This window comes from Sus scrofa, chromosome 9 (assembly GCF_054392235.1).
Source record: "Sus scrofa isolate SSC_HxYL_T2T_F1_AM1 chromosome 9, Sscrofa_HxYL_maternal_Yorkshire_Landrace_v2.0, whole genome shotgun sequence".
NCBI lineage: Eukaryota > Metazoa > Chordata > Mammalia > Artiodactyla > Suidae > Sus > Sus scrofa.
Window position 1 is genome coordinate 134,021,306 of NC_139391.1, and position 20,724 is coordinate 134,042,029.

Consider the following 20,724-nt stretch of genomic DNA (forward strand, 5'->3'; position numbering starts at 1 on the left):
GCTGAGGTCTTGGGAATAATTATCAGTGTGAGCTCCCCTGGAGGCTGCATTTTGGAAAAATCTCGCCCCACCTGTAAGAGCTGAGAGGCCCCAAGCCTAACACCCAAGCCTCTCCTATCAGCAAACAGTCTGCCTAAAGTCATCCTAGACATTGAACTGCCTATAATCACACCCAGGAACAAAGTCCCAACCACCAGAGGGACATGATTCAGCTCCACTTAGCAGTGGGCAGGCACCAGTCCCTCCCATCAAGAAGACTGCCACAAGTCTCTGTATCAACTTCACCCACAAGAAGGCAGGCATCAGAAGCAAGAGAGGCTAAAACCCCATATCCTGCAAAAAGGAGATCACGCAAAAAGCTATACAAAACGAAAAGACAGAGATAAGAGCCCGATGAAGGAACAAGTCAGAAGCTCAGAGAAACAGCTGAGTGAACTAGAGATTAGCAATCGCCATGAAAAAGACTTTAGGGTAAAGATGGTAAACATGATCCAAGATCATGGGGGAAAAAAAAAAAACTGGAGGCAAAGATTGATAAATTACAAGAAACCCTGAACAAAGAAATAGATTTAAAGATTAAGCAAGCAGATATGCAAATACAATGACTGAAATAAAAAATTCACTAGAAGGAAACAATAGCAGAATACAGGAGGCAGAAAAACAAATAAGCGAGGTGAAGGACAGACTGGTGCAATCATTGATGCAGAACAAAATAAAGAAAAAAGAATGAAAAGAAATGAGAACAATCTAAGATAACTCTGAGACAACTTTAAATGTACCAACACTCACATCATAGGGGTGCCAGAAGCAGAAGAAAGGGCTGGAGAAAATATTTGAATTGATAGCAGCTAAAAATTTCCCTAATATGGGAAAGAAATCACTCATTCAAATCCAAGAAGCTCAATGAGTACCATATAGAATAAATCCAAGGAGAGGGGTTCCTGCCATGGCTCAGCAGTAATGAACCTGACTAGTATCCATGAGGATGCAGGTTAAATCCCTGGCCTCACTCAGTGGGTTAAGGATCCAGTGTTGACCTGAGCTGTGGGGTAGGTTGCAGATGTGGCTTGGATCCTGCACTGCTGTGGCTGTGGTGTAGGCCAGCAGCTGTAGCTCCAACTCAACCTCTAGCCTGGGAACTTCCATAAGTTGCGGGTGTGGCCCTGAAAAAGAAAAGAATAAACCCAAGGAGGAACACCCCAAGACACATATTAATGAAACTGACCAAAATTAAAGATTAAAAAAAAAATGAAATCAGCTAGGGAAAAGCAAAAAATAAGATACAAGGGAGCCCCAATAAAGTTATCAGCTGATTTTTCAGCATAAACTCTTCAGAACAGAAGAGAGTGGCACCATATACTTAAAGTGATGAAAGGAACAAAATCACCAACCAAGAATATTCTACCCAGCTAGTCACTCATTTAGATTTGAAGGAGAAATCAAAAGCTTTAACAGACAAGCAAAAGCTAAGGGAATTCAGCACCACTAAACCAGCTTTACCACAAATACTAAAGAACTTCTCTAGGTGGAAAAGATAAGACCAAAACCAGAAATATTAAAATTAAAAATGAGAAGGCTCACTGGTCAAGGCAAACATATACCAAATGCAGGAAATCATCCATACACAAAGATGACACCAAAACCAGCAATCATGTGAAAAGGAGGGTATCAGTACAGATACTGGAGAGGTGTTTGCACTTAAGAGACCAGCAACTTAAAACAATCTTATACATACTAGAGTCCTATATCAAAACCTCACGGTAACTGCAAGCCAGAAATCTACAACAGATACACACACAAATAAGAAAAAGAAATCCAGGCATGGGATCAAAATGGCAGAGAAGTAAGATGTGGCACTTACCTTCTCCTAGAAACACATCAAAAAACCATCGACATGTAGAACGATTTGCACAGAATATCTACTGAATGCTGGCAGGAGACCTCAGACTTCCAAAAAGGGCAAGAAATCCTCCACATAACTGAGTAGGACAAAGGGGTAAAAAAAAAAAAAAAGGAGTTCCCGTCATGGCGCAGTGGTTAACGAACCCAACTAGGAACCATGAGGTTGCGGGTTCAGTCCCTGCGCTTGCTCGGTGGGTTAAGGATCTGGTGTTGCCATGAGCTGTGGCGTAGGTCACAGACGCGGCTCGGATCCCGCATTGCTGTGGCTCTGGCGTAGGCTGGCGGCTCTAGCTCTGATTTGACCCCTAGCCTGGGAACTTCTATATGCCACATGTGCAGCCCTAAAAAGCAAAAACAAAAAAAATGACAAAACAAAAACAAAACACCGCAATGGATCAATGAGGAAATCAAAAAGGAAATTTAAACATACCTTGAGACAAATAATAATGAAAACGCAAACATACAAAATCTATGGGATGCCATAAAAGCAGTCTTAGAGGGAAGTACATAGCAATATAGGGCTTCCTTAAAAAAGAAAAATCTCAAATCAACTTAACCTGCCACCTAAAAGAATTAGAAAAAGAACAAACAAAACCTGAAGTTAGCAGAAGGAAGGAAATCATAAAGATCAGAGAGGAAATCAATAAAGATTTTTTAAAAATAGCAAAAAATCGGAGTTCCCGTCGTGGCACAGTGGTTAATGAGTCCGACTAGGAACCATGAGGTTGTGGGTTCAGTCCCTGCCCTTGCTCAGTGGGTTGACGATCCAGTGTTGCCATGAGCTGTGGTGTAGGTTGCAGACGCAGCTTGGATCCTGCATTGCTGTGGCTCTGGCGTAGACTGGTGGCTATAGCTCCGATTGGACCCCTAGCCTGGGAATCTCCATATGCCACGGAAGCGGCCCAAGAAATAGCAAAAAAAAAAAAAAAAAAAAAAGCAAAAAATCAATAACATCAAAAGCTGCTTCTTTTAAAGGGTAAACAAAATTGATAGCCCCCTGGCAGACTCATCAAGAAGAGACAGCACGCACGCACGCACGCACACACACGTGCACACACACACACACACACAGAAATGAAAAGGAGAAATCTCAAAGGATACTGCAGAAATTAAAAAAAAAACCCATAAAAGAATACTATGAACAATTATATGTCAACAAATTTGACAACCTAGAAGAAATGAATAAATAATACAGAGACACACTTTCTAGAGACATACAGCCCACCAAACCTGAATCAAGAAGAAAAAGATCATTTGAACAGAATGATCACTAGAAATGAAATTAAATATGTAATAAAACACTCCCTACAAACAAAATTCCAGGACCAGATGGCTTCACAGGCAAATTCTACCAAACATACAAAGAAGAATTTAAACCCATCCTTCTTAAATTTTTCCCCCCAAAAATTTTTTTTCCCAAAAGATTGAAGAAGAAACACCCTCAAAGACATTCTATGAAGTTACTATCACCCTAATATCAAAACCAGATACTACCAAAGCTGCCAGTGGGCACATGAAAGAATGCTCAACATAACTAATTATTAGAGAAATTCAAATCAAATCTACAATGAAGTACCACCCTACAATGGACAGAATGGTATCATTAATAAGTTGACAAATAACAATGCTGGAGAGGGTGTGAAGAAAAGGGAACACTCCTACACTGTTAGTGGGAATGTAAATTGGTACAACCACTATGGAGAACAGTATGGAACTTCCTCAGAAAACTGAACTACCGTATGATCTAACAATCCCACCTCTGGGCATATATTTGGACAAAATACCAATTCAAAAAGTTACATGCACCCATATGTTCATAGCAGCACTATTCACAGCAGCCAATACGTGGAAACAATCTAAATGTCTACTGATAGATGAATGGATTAAGAAGAAGTGGTACATATATACAATAGAATACTAATCAAACAAAAAAGAACAAAATAATGCCATCTGCACAACATGGATGCAAGTAGAGATTCTCATACTAAGTTAGACAGCAAAATACAAATATCATGATATCTCCTATATGTGGTCTTAAAAAAAAGGTAAAAGTGAACTTCTTTGCAGAACAGAAACAGACTCACAGACTTTGAAAAACTTAGGCTTAAAAGGGGACAGGTTGGGGGGTGGTGGGAGAATGGACTGAGGGTTTGGGAATGGCATATGCACAATAAGGTATATGGAATAATTGGCCAATGGTGACTTGCTGTATAACACAAAGAACTCTCCCAATATTCTGTGATAATCTCTATGAGAAAAGAACCTGAAAGAGAATGGATGTGTGTTCATATAAAACTGAATCACCTCATTGTACAGCAAAAATTGCCGCAGCATTGTAAATCAACTATACTTCAATAAAACTTTTTAAAAAGTGAAAAAAAAAATAAACTTAGAGAGTTAAGTAGGAGCCAGATTTTAGAAGGCTTTGAAAGGAAAAAAAAAGAGTTCCCGTCATGGCACAGTGGTTAACGAATCCGACTGGGAACCATGAGGTTTCGGGTTTGGTCCCTGGCCTTGCTCAGTGGGTTAAGGATCTGGCGTGGCTGTGAGCTGTGGTGTAGGTTGCAGACGCAGCTCAGATCCTGCATTGCTGTGGCTGTGGTGTTGGCCGGCGGCTACAGCTCTGATTAGACCCCTAGCCTGGGAACCTCCATATGCTGTGGGAGCGGCCCTAGAAAAGGCAAAAAGACAAAAAAGAAAAAAAATGAGGAGTTGTTCCTGTGTGGCGCAGTGGTTAACGAATCTGACTAGGAACCATGAGGTTGTGGGTTCGATCCCTGCCCTTGCTCAGTGGGTTAACGATCCGGCGTTGCCGTAAGCTGTGGTGTAGGTCGCAGACGCGGCTCGGATCCTGTGTTGCTGTGGCTCTGGCGTAGGCTGGCAACTACAGCTCTGATTAGACCCCTAGCCTGGGAACCTCCATGTGCCGCGGGAGCAGCCCAAGAAATGGCAAAAAGACAAAAAATAAAAAAAATAAATAAGGAAACAAACATCTTAAATAACACATTAGACCAAATGGATTTAATTTATATAGAGAGAGCACTGAGCATTCCATTTGAAAGCAGCAGAATAAACTTTCTTCTTTTTTTTTTTTTGCTCTTTAGGACCACACCAGTGGCACATGGAAGTTTCCAGGCCAGGGGTCAAATCGGAGCTTCAGCTCCTGGCCTACACCATATCCAGAGCAACACAGCATCCGAGCTGTGTCTACAACCTACACCATAACTCACAGCAATGTCAGATCCCTAACCTACTAAGCAAGACCAGGGATTGAACCTGCATCCTCATGGATACTAATTGGGTTCATAACCCATGGAGCCACAATAGGAACTCCAGAGTACACATGCTTTTCAAGTGCACATGGAATATTTCTAAGGACAGATAACATGCTAGTCCACAAAACAAGCTTTGGTAAATTTAATAAAATCAATACTATACCAAGCATCTTTACCAGCCACAATGCTGAGTCCAGCAATCAACTGTAAGAAAAAAACCTGCAAAAAACACAAACACATGCAGGCTAACAATGTATTACTAAACAATTAATGAATCACTGAAAAAATCAAAAAGGAAATAAAAACGTACCTAGAGACAAATGAAAATGAAAACAGGAGTTCCCATTGTGGCTCAGCAGGCTAAGGACTCAACAGTCTCCATGAGGATGTGGGTTCAATCCCTGGCCTTGCTCAGTGGCTTCAGGATCCAACATTGCTGCAAGAGGCATAGGTCACAGATGGGGCTCAGATCTGGTGTTGCTGTGGCTGAGGCCTAGGCTTCAGCTGAAGCTCCAATTCAACCTCTAGCCTGGGACCCTCCATATGCCACAGGTCTAGAAATAAAAAGAAAGAAAATTAAAACAGGATGATTCAAAACCCAAGAGATAGAGCAAAAGCAGTTCTAAGTGGGAAGTTAATAGAGATACAAACTTACCTCAGGAAACAAGAAAAACCTCAAATGAGCAAGTTAACATTACACCTAAAAGAACTAGAGAAAAGAAGAATAAAGCCTAAAGTTAGAAGCAGGAAAGAAATAAAGATCAGAGCAGAAATAAATGAACTGGAGACTAAAAGAAAAAAAGAAAGATCAATGAAACTAAAAGCTGGTTCTTTGAAAAGATAAACAAATTTGATAAGACTTTAGCCAGACTCATGAAGAAAGAAAGGGAAAGGGCCCAAATCAATAAAATCAGAAATGAAAATGAAGAAGTTATAACCATCACTGAAATAACAAAGGATCATATGAGACTACTATGAACAAGAAATGAACAAATTTTTATAAAGTACAATCTTCTAAGACTGAATCAGGAAGAAATAGAAAATATAAACCAACCAATTACCAGCACTGAAATTGAATCAGTAACTCCCAACAAAAGTCCAGGACAGGATGGATTCACAGGTGAATTCTACTAAATATTTAGGGAAGAGCTAACATGTATATTTCTGAAACTATTTCCAAAACATGCATAGGAAGGAACACTTTTGATCTCATTCTATGAGGTCAATATTACCCTGATATCGAAACCAGACAAAGATATCACAAAAAAGAGAAAATTATAGGCCAGTACCACTGATGAACATAGATGCAAAAGTCCTCAACAAAATATTAGCACACCAAATCCAACAACACACTAAAAGGATCATGCACCATAATCAAGAGGTATTCATCCCAGGAATGCAAGGGTTTTTCAATATCCACAAATCAATGTGATACATCATATTAATAAATTAAATTAAAAAACCCTACAATCATCTCAACAGATGCAGACAAAGCTTTGATAAAATTCAACATCCATTTATGATAATAAAAAAAAAAAAACCACAACAACTCTCCAGACAGTGGGCATAGAGGGAACATATTTCAACTTAATAAAGGCCATATATGACAAATCCACAGCTAACATCCTATTCAATGGTGAAAAGCTGAAAGCATTTTCTCAAATATCAGGAACAAGACAAGGATACCTATTCTCACCATTTTTATTCAACATAGTTTTGGAAGTAGTAGGCACAGCAATGAGAGAGGAAAAACAAATAAAAGGAATGCAAATTATAAAGGAAGAAGTAAAACTGTCTCTGTTTGCAGAGATACTGCTCATAGAAAATCCTAAATATACCATCAGAAAACTAGAGCTCATCAATTAATTTGGTAAAGTAGTAGGATGCAAAATTAATATACAGAAATATGTTGCATTTCTCTACACTAACAATGAACTAGCAAAGAGAGAAATTAAGGAGACTCATTTACCACTGCATCAAAAAGAATAAAATATCTAGGAATAAGCCAACCTAAGGAAGCTAGAGATCTGTATTCATAAAATCACAAGACAATGAGGAAAGAAACTGAAGATGACACAAGAAAATAGAAAGCTATACCATGTTCTTAGACTGGGATAATTTATATTGTTAAAATCATCACACTACACAAGACAATCTACAGAGTCACTGCAATCCCTGTCAAAATACTAATGGCATTTTCACAGAACTAGAACAAATAATTTTAAAATTTGTATGAAAACAGAAAAGACTGAATTGCCAGAATAATCTTAGGAAAGAACAGAACTAAAGGAATCATGCTGACTTCAGACTATATTATAAAGCTACAGTAACCAAAACAGTATGGAACTGGAAGAAAAACAGGCACTTGGATCAATGGAACAAGAGAAGTAGCTTAAAAATAAACCCCTACACCTGTGGTCAATTAATTTATGACAAAAGAGGCAAGAATACACAATGGAGAAAAAACCAGTCTCTTCAATAATTGATGTTTGGAAAACTGAACAGCTACATTAAAAGGATGAAATTAGAACATTCTCTAACACCATACACAAAAATAAATTCCAAATGGACTAAAGACCTAAATTCAAGGCCAGATATTATAAAACTCCTAGAGGAAAACAGAGGCAGAATGCTCTTTGACAAAAATCGCAGCAATATTTTTTTACATCCATCTCCTAAAGTAAAGGAAATAAAAGCAAAAATACACAAATGGAACCTAATTAAACTTAAAAGCTTTTTGCACAGCAAAGGAAACCACTGACAAAATGACAACCTACTGAACAGGAGAAAATATTATGCAAATGACATGACCAATAAGGGACCAATAGCCAACATATATAAACAACTCACACAACTTCACATCAAAAGATCAAACAAGCCAATTAAAACATGGGCAGAAGAACTGAATAAATATTTTTCCAAAGAGAAAATGCAGATGGCTAACAGGCACATGAAAAGATGCTCAACATTGCTAATCATCAGGGAGATGCAAACAAAACTACAATGAGGTACCACTTCTCACCTGTCAGAATGGCTATCATCAAATAGAACACAAACAAATGCTGGTGAGGATGTGGAGAAAAGGGAAGCCTTATACACTGTTATTGGGAACATAAATTGGTGTAGCCACTGTGGAAAATAATAGAGGTTTCTCAAAAAACTGAAAATAGAAATACATGTGCCCCAGAATTCCACTCCTGGGTATATATCTGAAGAAAACAAAAACACTAATTGGTAAACATACATGTGCCCCAATGTTCATGCAGAAAATACCAGTGTATGTGGAGAGAGGTAGAATGAGAACAGGTGCATATGCTAATTTTCTTCTCTCAATCATGGAATAATAAACTCAGTTTATTTTCTTTGGCTGACAAGCAGAAGTAGTAGTCTTATCACATAATTTAGCCTATAAACTATAAAACTAACTATAAGTAGATAGACCTGTTCATTCCCAAATAGACGATTACCAAGAAGGAAAATTTTAAAAGGAAAACCCCAAAAAGCAGAAGATAAATACAAGAAAAACACACAAGTGTGCAATAAAATGACAAAAACAGAATCAAACCCATCTATTTCATACGATTTTCCTTTTTATTATCTTTAATAACAAATGGGGGAAACTTGTCAGACTTAACAGTTAAGAAATGTAACAGAAGAAAAGAGCTATATCCAATCTCCTGGGTTATGTATGCATAACGGAATCACTGCTGTCCAGCAGAAATCGGCACATTGTAAATGAACTATAATTTTTTTTAAAATCATGGAGTTTCCATTGTGGCTCCATGGTAACAAATCCAACTAGTATCCATGAGGATGCGGGTTTGATCCCTGGCCTTGATCAGTGGGTCAAGGATCCAGCGTTGCCATGAGCCGTGGTGGAGGTCGCAGACATGGCTCAGATCCCGTGCTGCTGTGGCTGTGGTGTAGGCCGGCAGCTGCAGCTCTGGTTTGACCCCTAGTCTGGGAACTTCCCTATGCCGCAGGTGCGGCCCTAAAAAGACCAAGAAAAAACAGAAAAAAAGAGTGCAGGACCTGTATAAACATCACTAAACCCCATCTGAGGCAATACACAGACAAACTGATAAACTCATCACATTCTTGGAGAGAAAGACTAACCAAGAGGTCAGTCCTCTGAGTACCACTGACTCCAAGGAAATCCTAATAAATACTCCAGCAGTACTTTGGCTGTGGAGTAGGCCACTATACTACAGGGGCATGGAAAACACGGGGACCACATAAGCACACTGTTACAGGAGCTACCCTGGGGTGGCAGCAGTACTACGGAAGAAGAGACAGCTCATTTTTTTCATATACATGTGTCTGATTTAAATTTACTGAGAAAGCGTCACTCCTGTAAACTTTATAAAACCTACAGAGATAGTAGGCTAAGCTTATTTTAGACTTTGCTAACAGAGTAAATCGGCCAATTATAACACCAAGCTCCCCAGAACCAGGACTGTGCCTTACCCATCTCTAAGCACTTGGAGCATGTTTTGCATAGAGTGGGTGTGTTCAAAAAACATCTTAACGCGCCTCACTGGACAGGAGGGCCTCTACCTGCTGAATCCACTGTGTGCAGTTATTAGCTGTGAGAAAGATGTGCGTGGATGTCTGCAGATGCGGAAGGAAGGATAACGGCCCAGGTTTACACCTTGTTTCAAAGCCGTTTGCAGATCATCAATCTGAAAGAAAGCTGACATGTAAACTCCATCCGACTTTAGTCATTGCCCAACTGGGGAGGTGCCTCTCCTGGGACCACAAGAAACTCTTCCGAGAAACATCCCCGCGCTGCGGTGTCCTCTCTGCAGTGGTTGCTGAGAAACCATCCACAGGTTGCTGGGTCCAGGCCGTGGAAGCTGGATTCCTGCTGGCTACTGGGGAGAGATCAGCGTTTGCTCAACACCATGGAGTTGGTAAGGAAAAAATGTTTTTCCTGTTTACTCTTACTCCAGAGTACTTCCAACAAGGGGAGTACTACAGAGAACAATCACTATGCAGTGACAGGACACCAGACACTGGACAGAAAAACGCAAACTGACACATCCTCCTGCCAGGGAGGGGTACCCAGGTCATTTAATTACTCTCTGCCACCTTGCTTCCCTTCTCGCACCTCCGTGCTCTCGTCCTCTGTGGGCACTGTATCGGAAAAGCAGCTGCAGGCTAAAGAAGCCACCGGCCCCCACGCCCGGGGGAGGCTTGGGTTCCCTACCTGATGCAGAACAGGTGTGATGTCCATGCCAAGCCTCGGCTCCACCACCCCGCCAAGAGAAAAACACAAACTTCAAATACTCTTATCTTTTTTATTCTGTCATCACTTAGGTTTGTTCAGAACATGAGAGTAGGCATGAAAAGAAAAATAACTGCATGTTGAAATGCAATCTAACATATATGAAACTGTGCCGTTATCTCGTAGGGGAAAAAACACATTCAAAAGTTAATTTGATATTAAAGATTAAGACCAAGACCAAGTAAGCCATGTAGAAGGTTTAAGTGCAAGTTGTGTTTTCATTCCAATGAGTTTACAGAAATGCTGGCGTGATGAGTACAATCTGAAATAGTCAAATCCTCGAAGTCTTCTGCGCTAGTATTGAAATAAATGCTAACAGGTCAGCAGAGTTTCAGTGGCTTTCAATTTCCTGTTTGATCTCAGAAATGTAAGGATGGTCTTTGCCATGAGCTACTTCCATGATGGCGATGGCCTAGGGGAGAGAGGAAGAGGGTTGAGAGCCCGAAGCCAGCCCCTCGCCCTCCCCCGGCTAACTGGGATTCCGGCTGGACTTCTCGGCTTGAAGGCACAGGATGCAAACCAGCGTTCAGTGCCTCTGCTCTCCTCCTGAGTCCGGCTTTTTTTTTTTTTTTTTTTCAAAAACAAAAACCCAAAGAAAGCAAGACTGTCTCATAGCCGACTAGTCACCGCTCTCTATGGTTGAGGAAAACATTATTCAGGGGCTGAAGAAATAAAAGAAACACTGATTTAGGGACAAACCCTTTTGATTGCAGTTTACATGGCTAATGTGTAACTAAACTTTTCCCCCCTTTCAAATGTGTATGCTTACCTCTTAATGCATATTACTGAAAAACTTAAAAATAGGCACGAAGTTCAGGTAAGGAATCCAGAGAGAATATATTTAATAAGGTTTAAGTGGAAGAGATGCCGGTGGCTCTATTACTTTCTAGCTGGGTCACCTCTGGCCATTTACTTAACGACTGGATGCCTCATTCTCCTCATCTGTGAAACAGAACTCATGCAAACCTCTGAGTTGTTAGTACGTATCCAGTGTTTAGGACAGCGCCTGGCATATAGGAGTTATATATCTAATGGAATCCATAATAATTTATTTTGCTCTTTTGTATTCAACTATATTATTCACAGACTGAAAAAAATTATTCTCACTCCTCCCAAACAGGGAATCGTGGATAGCCTGTGACTCTGGCCTTGCTTTCTATTATACCATTCTCTTGCTAGATCTCCAACCAACGGGAATGCCCACGTAGAGGAATCACCTGTAGGAAATGTCTCCTCTCACCCCCTGCCTTCGTTTCACGACTCCTATTCCCTCCTCGGATCTATTCTGGCCTCCAATGATCTGCATTGAATTACTTACCAGCACTTTGCGATGGTGAGCTAATTGGTCAATTTTCTTGCAACCTCACTAAGGCAATAAATGGTATCTTAGAAGACAAGTTCCATGGTTTAAAAATAGAAAAAAAATTTTTTTTGGTCTTTTGGAGGTTCCCAGGCTAGGGGTCCAATTGGAGCTACAGCTGCCAGCCTACACCACAGCCACAGCCATGCCAGATAGGAGCTGCATCTGAGACCGACACCAAAGTTCACAGTAATACCAGATCCTTAACCCACTGAGCGAGGGTAGGAATCGAACACACGTCCTCATGAACGTATGGGTTCATTAACTGCTGAGTCATGATGGAACTCCAAAAAACAGAAAATTTTAGTTTTATTTATTTATTCATTTTGGCAGTACACAAGGCACATGGAAGTTCCTGAGCCAGGGATCAAACCTGTGAGGCAACAAGGACTCGAGCCGCGGCAACGACAATGCCAAATCCTTAACCCACTGAGCTACTCCAGAAAATTATATTTTTTAAAAATACTTTACTTATGTGTATATTTTTTCTGAAAATTGTATTCTTAACTCCTACTTCTAGGCTGGGTGGGCCCTGGCCCTTCCCTCTGGGATGCGGGACTTGACTCCATCTACCCGAGTAATCTCTGGGGAAGGTGTGGGGATCTGCAGAGGTGGGCATCCAGGCTCGTCCATGGTGCCAACTTTCACAAACACCCCCTTACAAGGGTAACAGACTGTCTCAAAGATTCTATTTTATTAACTTTTGGCTCCCACATAAAGAACAGCCGTTCCAAAGATGATATTTTATCAACTCTTGCCTCCTATATAAAGAGCAACAAGAACCAATACTCAGGATGGTTAACCAGGCTTCTGTGAAGGTGAGGGGCAGGGCCAGGCCCACGGGGCAGCTGCAAACGCTGCGCCCAGGGTCCTGGTTCACCCTATGTGTTAGTCACAGTGTGAAGCATCCAACTCGGAAAGACCCCACGTGACTGAGAGCCCTACCTACCACGTGCCCTTGGCACGTGGCTTAACCTGTTCAAATCTCAACATACTCATCAGGAAAGCCTGTGTCGTTTTTCATGAGAATTAAAAGAAGGCCACATGGTCTGTAAGTGTCCTCAAAGAATGCTGACAATGATACTAGGTCCATTTCAGAAGCTGCAAATGCATCCTCCTCACGCTGAGAGACACGCCAGATCCACCTGCTGTGATGCCACAACCAGGCAGCATGAATCTGCAAACCCTCAAGGGCAAAAATGTGGGGAATTCCCTTACCAAGGTCTCCTGGCCTATCCGTGGCCTCTGTGCACGTCCACGGACGAGGGCAGTACCCCCTTCTCCACGGCCGTGAGCCTGGACTGTCTGAGCAGGACACAAACCTGTCAAAGGCTCCATTACTTCCTTCCACCCGCTCCCACTCCCATGGCTGGAAGGCAGCCAAGAGCGGGTCACCACCCACTACCGCGTCCGTCCCCCCCTCCCCGTCCTGTAGAGAGAGAGTGAGGAGGCCGTCGGGCACCAGGCGTCCTACCTCATGGCACACACGTACCTTCCTCAGGGCTCTCTCCCCAGCAGCTTTGTTCTCCAGGCCCATGTACAGCCTTCCTAGCTTCAGCCACATGGAGGCCACGTTCAAGGAGTACAGCGGATAGTGCTTACTAGAAAGCGAAGAGACAACAGGCCGCCTCGTCAACAGCTGCCCAGCCTGTGGCCACCGAGCTGGTGGCCACATCTCCCCAGCAGCCAGGCTTCTCCCAACCCCGGCAGGCTCTGAGTGGAGGGCGTGGATGGTTCAACCCCATCTAACCATCGTGGAGACACTTCATTTCTTTTTCTTTCTTTTTACGGCTGTACCTGTGGCATATGGAAGTTCCCAGGCTAGGCTTCAAACTGGAGCTGCAGCTGCCAGCCCACGCCACAGCCTCGGCGAGGCAGGATCCAAGCCGCATCTGTGACCTACGATGCAGCTTGTGGCAAGGCTGGATCCTTAACCCACTGAACAAGGCCAGGGATCGAACCTGCATCCTCATGGACCCTATGTTGGGTTCTTAATCCACAGAGCCACAACGGGGACCCCAAGGGATGCAGTTCATTTCATGGAGTTTCTGTGTTTCTGAAAAATGACAGACTAGAGGGGAGATCCTATGGGGAAAAAAACATGTATAAACACAACATTCAATATGAGCCCCAGATTCTTGAGTTTTAGGTGCACCCATCGTAGGGCATTGGGAAAACATCTTTTAAAGTAAATTTCCTATTTATGAGGATATCAGGCCTATCCACTATTTAAAAACCAGTGTACTTAGACACACACACACACACCAGTGTCTCAAGACCCCAGCTTTCAGTCACACTCTGTGATGTCAGTTGGTCTAGCAAAATTATAACCTCTCTGAAGGCAGGAACACACCTGCTATTTCTTCGATATTCTTCCTCTAGTGTCCAAGAGAGGGCTTTGGAGACAGTAGGTATTCTCTCTCTGGTTTTAACTGAAGGCTGACTGATGGAGCCTGACTAGGAAAGAGCTGTCTCCCTAGGAATAGAGAGGCTGTGTGTGTGTGTGTGCCTACGAGTGTGGGTGTATAGGAGGTGTTTATTTACAGCCTGGTCTGCTCTACCTGCTCCAGCGTCAAAGTCCATCCCAAAGAGACACCTTCTAGCTATATTCCTAGCTTGGTGGGGGGGGGGGGGCAGCGTGTTCCCTGCAGGGGTCCTGGGCCAGTGGTCAGAGGAGGCCAGGGCTGGGCTTACAGGAGGGGCTCCCTAGGTCAATGGAGGATCCAGCAGGGCTTGCCAAAACCACAAGGCTCATTCTCATTCTCTCTCTCACTACAGATCTCACCGAGGGCCTTGTGCAAGGACCAGAGTCCTTCCTCACCCTCTTAGGAAGGACAGGCTTGGCCATTATCTCCCAAGTACCACAGTCTGTTTCTAGGAGCCGATGTTCTGAGCTCGCTTCCCCATGGGCTCCCCCTGCTGGCTAAACAGGGCACTGAGGGGTAAGTGGGGGCTGACTGACTAAAGGGAATTGAAGCTACACAGACACTATACAGTCCCCAGCCTCAGGACTTGAAGGAATGCTGAAGGCTTCTCAAGAGCACTGGTTGCTTCTGGAGCACGGAGATTTCAGGTCCAATGCCCAGAGAGTCTGTAAATGCATAATGTAAATGTGTTTAACAAGTGCCCCAGTGGTCTGATCTAAGCCAACCTGGACCTGAAGTGGCTCATCAGAGCCTCCTTCTGTCACTTTAAGGTTTACTAACCTTCTTGACAGGAAACGTCCCCATCGTTAACATTTATTATTACTACAAGTTAAATTCCAACGCACTGGAGTTCCCTGGTGGCCTAGTGGTTAAGAATCTGGCATTGTTACGGCTGTGGCTTGGGTCACTGCTTTGGTGCAGGTTCAATCCCTAGCTTGGGAACTTTCACATGCTATGGGAGTGCTCCCCCCAAAAAAAAGGTAATCTAAAAAAAAAAAAATGCAACTTATTCAAATATAGGAAAGGATACTAAATAACCACAGACAATACACAGGTCCCAGAGTCTCCCTGAGTCCAGCAAAGTATAGCACGCTGAGTGTAGCAAAGTGCAGCACATTTTGCAAAAGACAGAAGAAGGGGATTAAAAAAAGCAAGTTTTCTGAGACTACTATCTACTGCTAAGTGCCATTTAACTGGGATGGTATGGGAAGGAAAAGGAACAAACTGGTGGCTTTTTAATACGGATGTGAATTAACTACCACAGACAGAGCACCCTGCATGGGTCCTGAGAGGGATCCTGCCCCAACAGCGTCTGCATCACAACCTGCCTCCCTGGGTGTCTCTTCTGGGTGGTGGAGGGCACAGGCTGGGCTCCGAGGAAGCACCCTGCCCCTGCACCTCCAGACGTGGTGCAAAGAAGAGAAAGCTGCTCCTGGCAGCTCCAACACGGGTGGGGCCGAAGACAGAAGAGCTAAGGGGCATTCGAACCCACCGAATTCCGTGCTATGATAATGGGAAGAGCCACTGCAATCACCTGTAGGGCTGGATGATTTTCTGTCCGTACCGCAGAGCTCCCTCCCAGTCCTGCATGTATAAGCAGACGCCCATGGCCTGGTACATCATGTGCAGCATGTACACGTTACTGTCCTCAAACACGCAGCTCATCTTCTCCTGGCTGAGCTCGCAGATCTCCAGCAGCTCACTAGGGGGTGCTCTGGAGTCAAGGAAAGAACAGGCCAAACCGCTGGGCTAGGAGGCTTCGCAGGGCTGCAACGCCCAGAAACAAGGAGTCACTATTTTCTCTACTCCAGCCCTACCCTAACCTTCTGAAAAAGCAAATTATGCAGAGCTGAGCGAAAGTGAAAAGAGTCACATTTTTCTTGAAGGAAAAAAAAAAAAAAAAAAAAAAAACACAGGAAAAACTGGAGACCTCAGCTGTTCAGCACAACTAAAGAATTTTAGCCACAGGGAACAGCGCCTCCCTCCAGCTGTAAACGCTGATTCAAATCACAAATCTTCAATCTTCTGCTTAACTTTAAATCCTCACCCAAGCTGAGAACGTTAGCTAAAGCATTTTTAATGGAAGACGTTCAGACCATGGGAAAGCCCTTTTTTATACTCAGAAAAAAAGGGGTGTCTTTCTCCAATTTCCTCCACTGGTTTTACTTTTTCCTCCAGTACGAATCCAGGGCCTTTGCAATATGCGAGAAAATGCTATAGGGTAGCAATTAAGCCCATGGGTTGTGGTAGTGGACCTGGGGCAAAATCCTGGACCTGTCCTGCTCCACTGCGTCCCTTTGCTGCCTCTGGGCTGTTTCCAGCTGCTGCAGGAGCGCCCGTGTGAGGGTGAGGCAACACAACAGGAGCCACATCCCTGCCCTAAGGAAGACACCCGAACAACGAGGCTCTTCAAGGAACTGCTCTCCAGGTCACGACAGCAACATCTTCCACCAAGAAGAGCTCCTGACCCAACTAGTCCAACAGGGAGAAACAGGACAAGGTCAGCTGAAAGAAGACAAGGTCAGCGGACTCAGCCTCTGAAACCCATCCTTCTCCTCCTCTCCCCCTGCCACTCCCCGTGCACGCCCTGCAGGGAGGGCGGTGGTGAAGGATATACTTGTAGTGCTTGGCCCTCCGGAACTCCTCGATGACGTTGCGTGCGTATCTGACCATGTCGCGGATGGCTTCTGCTTTCGGGGGATCGTTGAGCTTCCGGATTTCCACCTTGGCCTTGTCCTGAGGGAAACAACCGCAGGGGACGTCCCACGGCCCCCATCCTGATGGGGGAACGTCTCCCACCGCACCCTGTCCCCATGCAGGGGGAGAGGCCGGCCCAGTCTCAAGTCACAAAAGCATGAAGGGAAATGGAAGGAGTGGATCTAAGAGAAATTCAATACGCGTGAGCTTCTTCCAAAAACGTGACTTTTCTAGACACCCCTTCTTTAGGCAGGACACCTGGAATGTGTCTGCTCTGGCAAATATGTGTGTTCACACATCTATGAAATCAGGAGAGTGGACTGAGGAGCGGGGCAGGGGCACCATCCGGGCAAGCCCAGGGAAAATTCTGTAGGTTCTGGTGAAAAGGGCTGAAAGCCTGAAAATGTGCTTTCTTGGGTGCTTTCTCCCCTCCCTCTCTTCTGAACAGCCGTTTCTTTTCAAGACATGGCCCTCTGGCAAGTCCTCTCCAGAGGGATGGAAAGGTTTTCACGCCTCCGAGGATCAGGCTGGAACAGAGACCTGGTCTAACTGGACTCCCTCAGGCTGTGCCAGCCGGTAAGGTGGGTTTAAAAGCTTAAAAACACGACAGGAGGGGGCACCCCAAATCAGATGGGGGGGGACATCCCAAGTCAGACAGGGGTGCTCGCTTGGCACAGGGTCCCGAGAGAGGACAGTGAGCCCCTGTGCTGCGTTGGGCGCTTACCTTGTCTTTGGTGGTGCACTCCTGGCACTCACAGGTAAAGAAATAGGAATCCCTCAGTCGGTCATTCCGATCTTCCGTTGGGTACAGGAGGTCAATGTAACTGGTAAAAACCTATGGGGTCCAACACGGTGACACGGCGCCAGTTTGCTACAGGCCAACTTGAGCCTTGCCCTCCTGAGGGCTCTGCAAACATTCCTGGTGGTGACCTTGCAAGGACCACAGCTCAGGAAACACGCGGACCTCCCTGGGCACCCACCAGTGTGGCCCACCTCCTCGTGGTGGGGAGAAAGGGCTTCTCCTCCCACTTTCTCTGGAATCAAGGAGTCCCTGCAATGGAGCACTGGAAGGTGAAAGCACCCCGCCCCCTCCTCCCCGGGGAGCGAGCCGTGGATCTGGTCCAGGAGTTGATGCCCTTGTCCGGCCCACAGACGCAAAGGCCCCCCTGGGCGGAGAGTCCACTCGTCCTTCAGACGGGCCCTGAGCTGTCTCCTGCTGGCCTCAGTTTAGCGCCTTTATTTCACAACCCAGGATGGCTCAGCTGCGCTGTCCAGTGGGCAGAGGGGGAGCTCGCTCACACACACACACATACATACACGTTTCTGTGTATCCTGCCATTCTGCCAGCCACTGGCAGTGGAGCAGGATGCTCAGCTCGGTGGGCCAGGCCAGGCCAGCGTAGGGAGGATACAGCTCCCAGGACACCAGCGTGCTGATGCCTTAACCCAGTGGGGCCAGAGAACTTGGAGAAGTCATAGCTCTGGGCTCATCAAGTTCTCCCGTCTTTGCTTTTTCCTAGTGGGGTCCGTGGCTGAGCCTCGGAGCATATGGAGGAGGCCGGCGTTTAACTGTTCATTATCTACTCACTGGGACGGCTCTCGCCGCTCATCCCACACCATCAGGCAAATGTCTGACCGAACAGATGGATGTCCCAAAGCCGTCACCGTGCCAGGAACCTCGGGCACGGGCAGGCAGGAGGGGGTGGGGACCCACACTGGCTGGGTGCTTGCAGGCGCCAGGAGCTCTCCCTGACTCAAAGGGCAATGGCCTCGCGGCTCACCGGACACCCTGGGGAATGGCCTCTTCCTCTTCGAAAGGCAGGTCACCCCCCCAACAGTGACTTCCCCGAAAGGAGGAGACTGCATTTCAGATGTGCGATGGGAGGTGGGCAAAGCTACAGGAGCAAGCCCCGCAGCCCCTCACCCCTTAGAAACGACTGACGGGCTCCCAGTGCAACAGACAGAAGGGCCCAGAAGATGGCGACAGAGGCCGCTCAGTGTCACCGCTCTGGGGCCAGGCGGAGCCCGTCTGGGGGACAAACTGCTCTGGGCAGCCCCCCAGCACTGGGGCCTGGTGACTTGGGTCAACTGACAGCCACTGGCTGTTTTAGCAAAAGAGGCATCAGGCAGCCTACACAGGACATCTGGAAATCAAGACATCCCCGACCCAACGCAGGACGTCCTCCTCCGGAGGCATCTCCCAAGAGGCGGAAGCACACCAGGCTCGGGGTCCCAGTGCCCAATGCCAGCAACGCAGGACTTTAACATTCCGCACGAGTGTCATTACGCCGTAAAGATCCTAAACATCCAGACACGTGACTTAAAACAGCATTGAAGGGTATTAAACCGAAACGTATCTAGAGTAAGTGAGCACATTCCCTAAAAATTCATGTGTCTTGCTAGGGATGTCAGGATTTACTTTAAGAGCCTATAGCACACATCTGGCAAGGCCTGGCCAGCTTTCTCAGACCACATAAGGTGGTCGTGGATGCACAGCACAGGAAAGGAGGAGCCGCTGAGCAGGTGACAGAACACCTGGTTCTCTCCATGTCCCCAAGTTAGGGATGGAAGCTAACAGTGGCCTTTAGGCCACAGACCACCTCTACCTGCCCCACCAGTGTGTACACCTGGCCATATGCCTTCCATTCCTAGGCGTGAACTCTCTCAAGTTCAGATGTGGAATCGACACGATGCGAAAGATTTGGAGTTGGAACTTTCTAGCTATTGCTGGCTTGCTTCTCCCTTTTAGGGGGAGGAAAAACAGGCCAAAATTCAGGAATCGAAAATAAAGCTCTGCAGTGCCCATCGTGGTGCAGCAGAAACAAATCCGACCAGGAACCATGAGGTTGTGGGTTCGATCCTTGGCCTCGCTCAGTGGGTTAAGGGTCTGTGGTGTAGGTTGCAGGCTCGGCTCAGATCTGGTGTGGCTGTGGCTGTGGTATAGGCTGGCAGCTATAGCGCTGATTAGACCCCCTAGCCTGGGAACCTCCACATGCCATGGGCGCAGCCCCAAAAAGAAAAAGCCAAAAACCAAAAACACCTCAAACTCAACTATTTGGTAACAGGAATAAACAGACGCTAAGGCTTTTATTTTGGTCATTTTGGCAGTCTCATTTCTGAGCAACTTTACTCAAATTTATTCTTCCCTGGTTTTTTTTCCTTGGCCGCAGATGGACCAGGGGGAGCGCCAAATGGAAGCCGGAAGTGCGGGCTTCAGGCCACAGGTTGGGAATCTGGTCCTTAACCCGGGAGCACCCACCGCCACAGCCACCTGCAGCCACACACTCACCTCCTCTCCAGGGTGGATTTCCTGTACGGCTCTGACTTCTGCCAGGGTCCCCTTGTAGGTCACAATGACATTGGGACAACAACTATGATTCATCAGTGCAACACTGTCAATCAGAAGAGAAAACCCATTGTTGTCAGGCAGGTAGGCAGACTGTGCAGGCAGCTCGTTGCTTGCTAAGTTACAGAAAACTGGAAGTTTGCAGGCTATCAAAAAAATAAATCAAAGGGGTGGCCATCATAGTCTAAGAGGCTGTTCTGTATGCACCTGTAACAATATTTAATACCTAAAATTCCAACAACACTGACCGTGAAATCTGCAGTTCAGAAAGGTGCTATCTTTGCCCCCAAACAACAACAAAAAACACCACATGTTGGGAGGGACCAACAATAAACCCCACAAAAATTGCTCCTGTTGGATGTGGCACCTACAGCCAACTGCTCCTCCACTGGACACTGTACAAGACAGACGGGCTGTCGCTGCCAGGCGGCT

The 20,724-nt window shown here is 45.4% G+C and overlaps 1 protein-coding gene across 7 annotated transcripts in view; it reads right to left on the reverse strand.

Annotated features, from left to right (window-relative positions):
• Nucleotides 1-10,463: 10,463 nt before the first annotated feature.
• The window catches only part of SMYD2 (SET and MYND domain containing 2), a 52,405-nt gene continuing 42,144 nt past the window's right edge, over nucleotides 10,464-20,724 (reverse strand). For 6 of the 7 annotated variants that reach the window (XM_084974113.1, XM_084974112.1, XM_084974116.1 and 3 more), the window contains 6 exons: nucleotides 20,236-20,338; nucleotides 17,672-17,782; nucleotides 16,868-16,986; nucleotides 15,785-15,964; nucleotides 13,317-13,425; nucleotides 10,464-10,876 (listed from right to left, as the gene is read on the reverse strand). In XM_084974113.1, coding sequence (XP_084830239.1) covers nucleotides 10,796-10,876; nucleotides 13,317-13,425; nucleotides 15,785-15,964; nucleotides 16,868-16,986; nucleotides 17,672-17,782; nucleotides 20,236-20,338 — 703 coding nt within the window. In that variant the 3' untranslated portion in view covers nucleotides 10,464-10,795. 7 annotated transcript variants of the gene reach the window in all.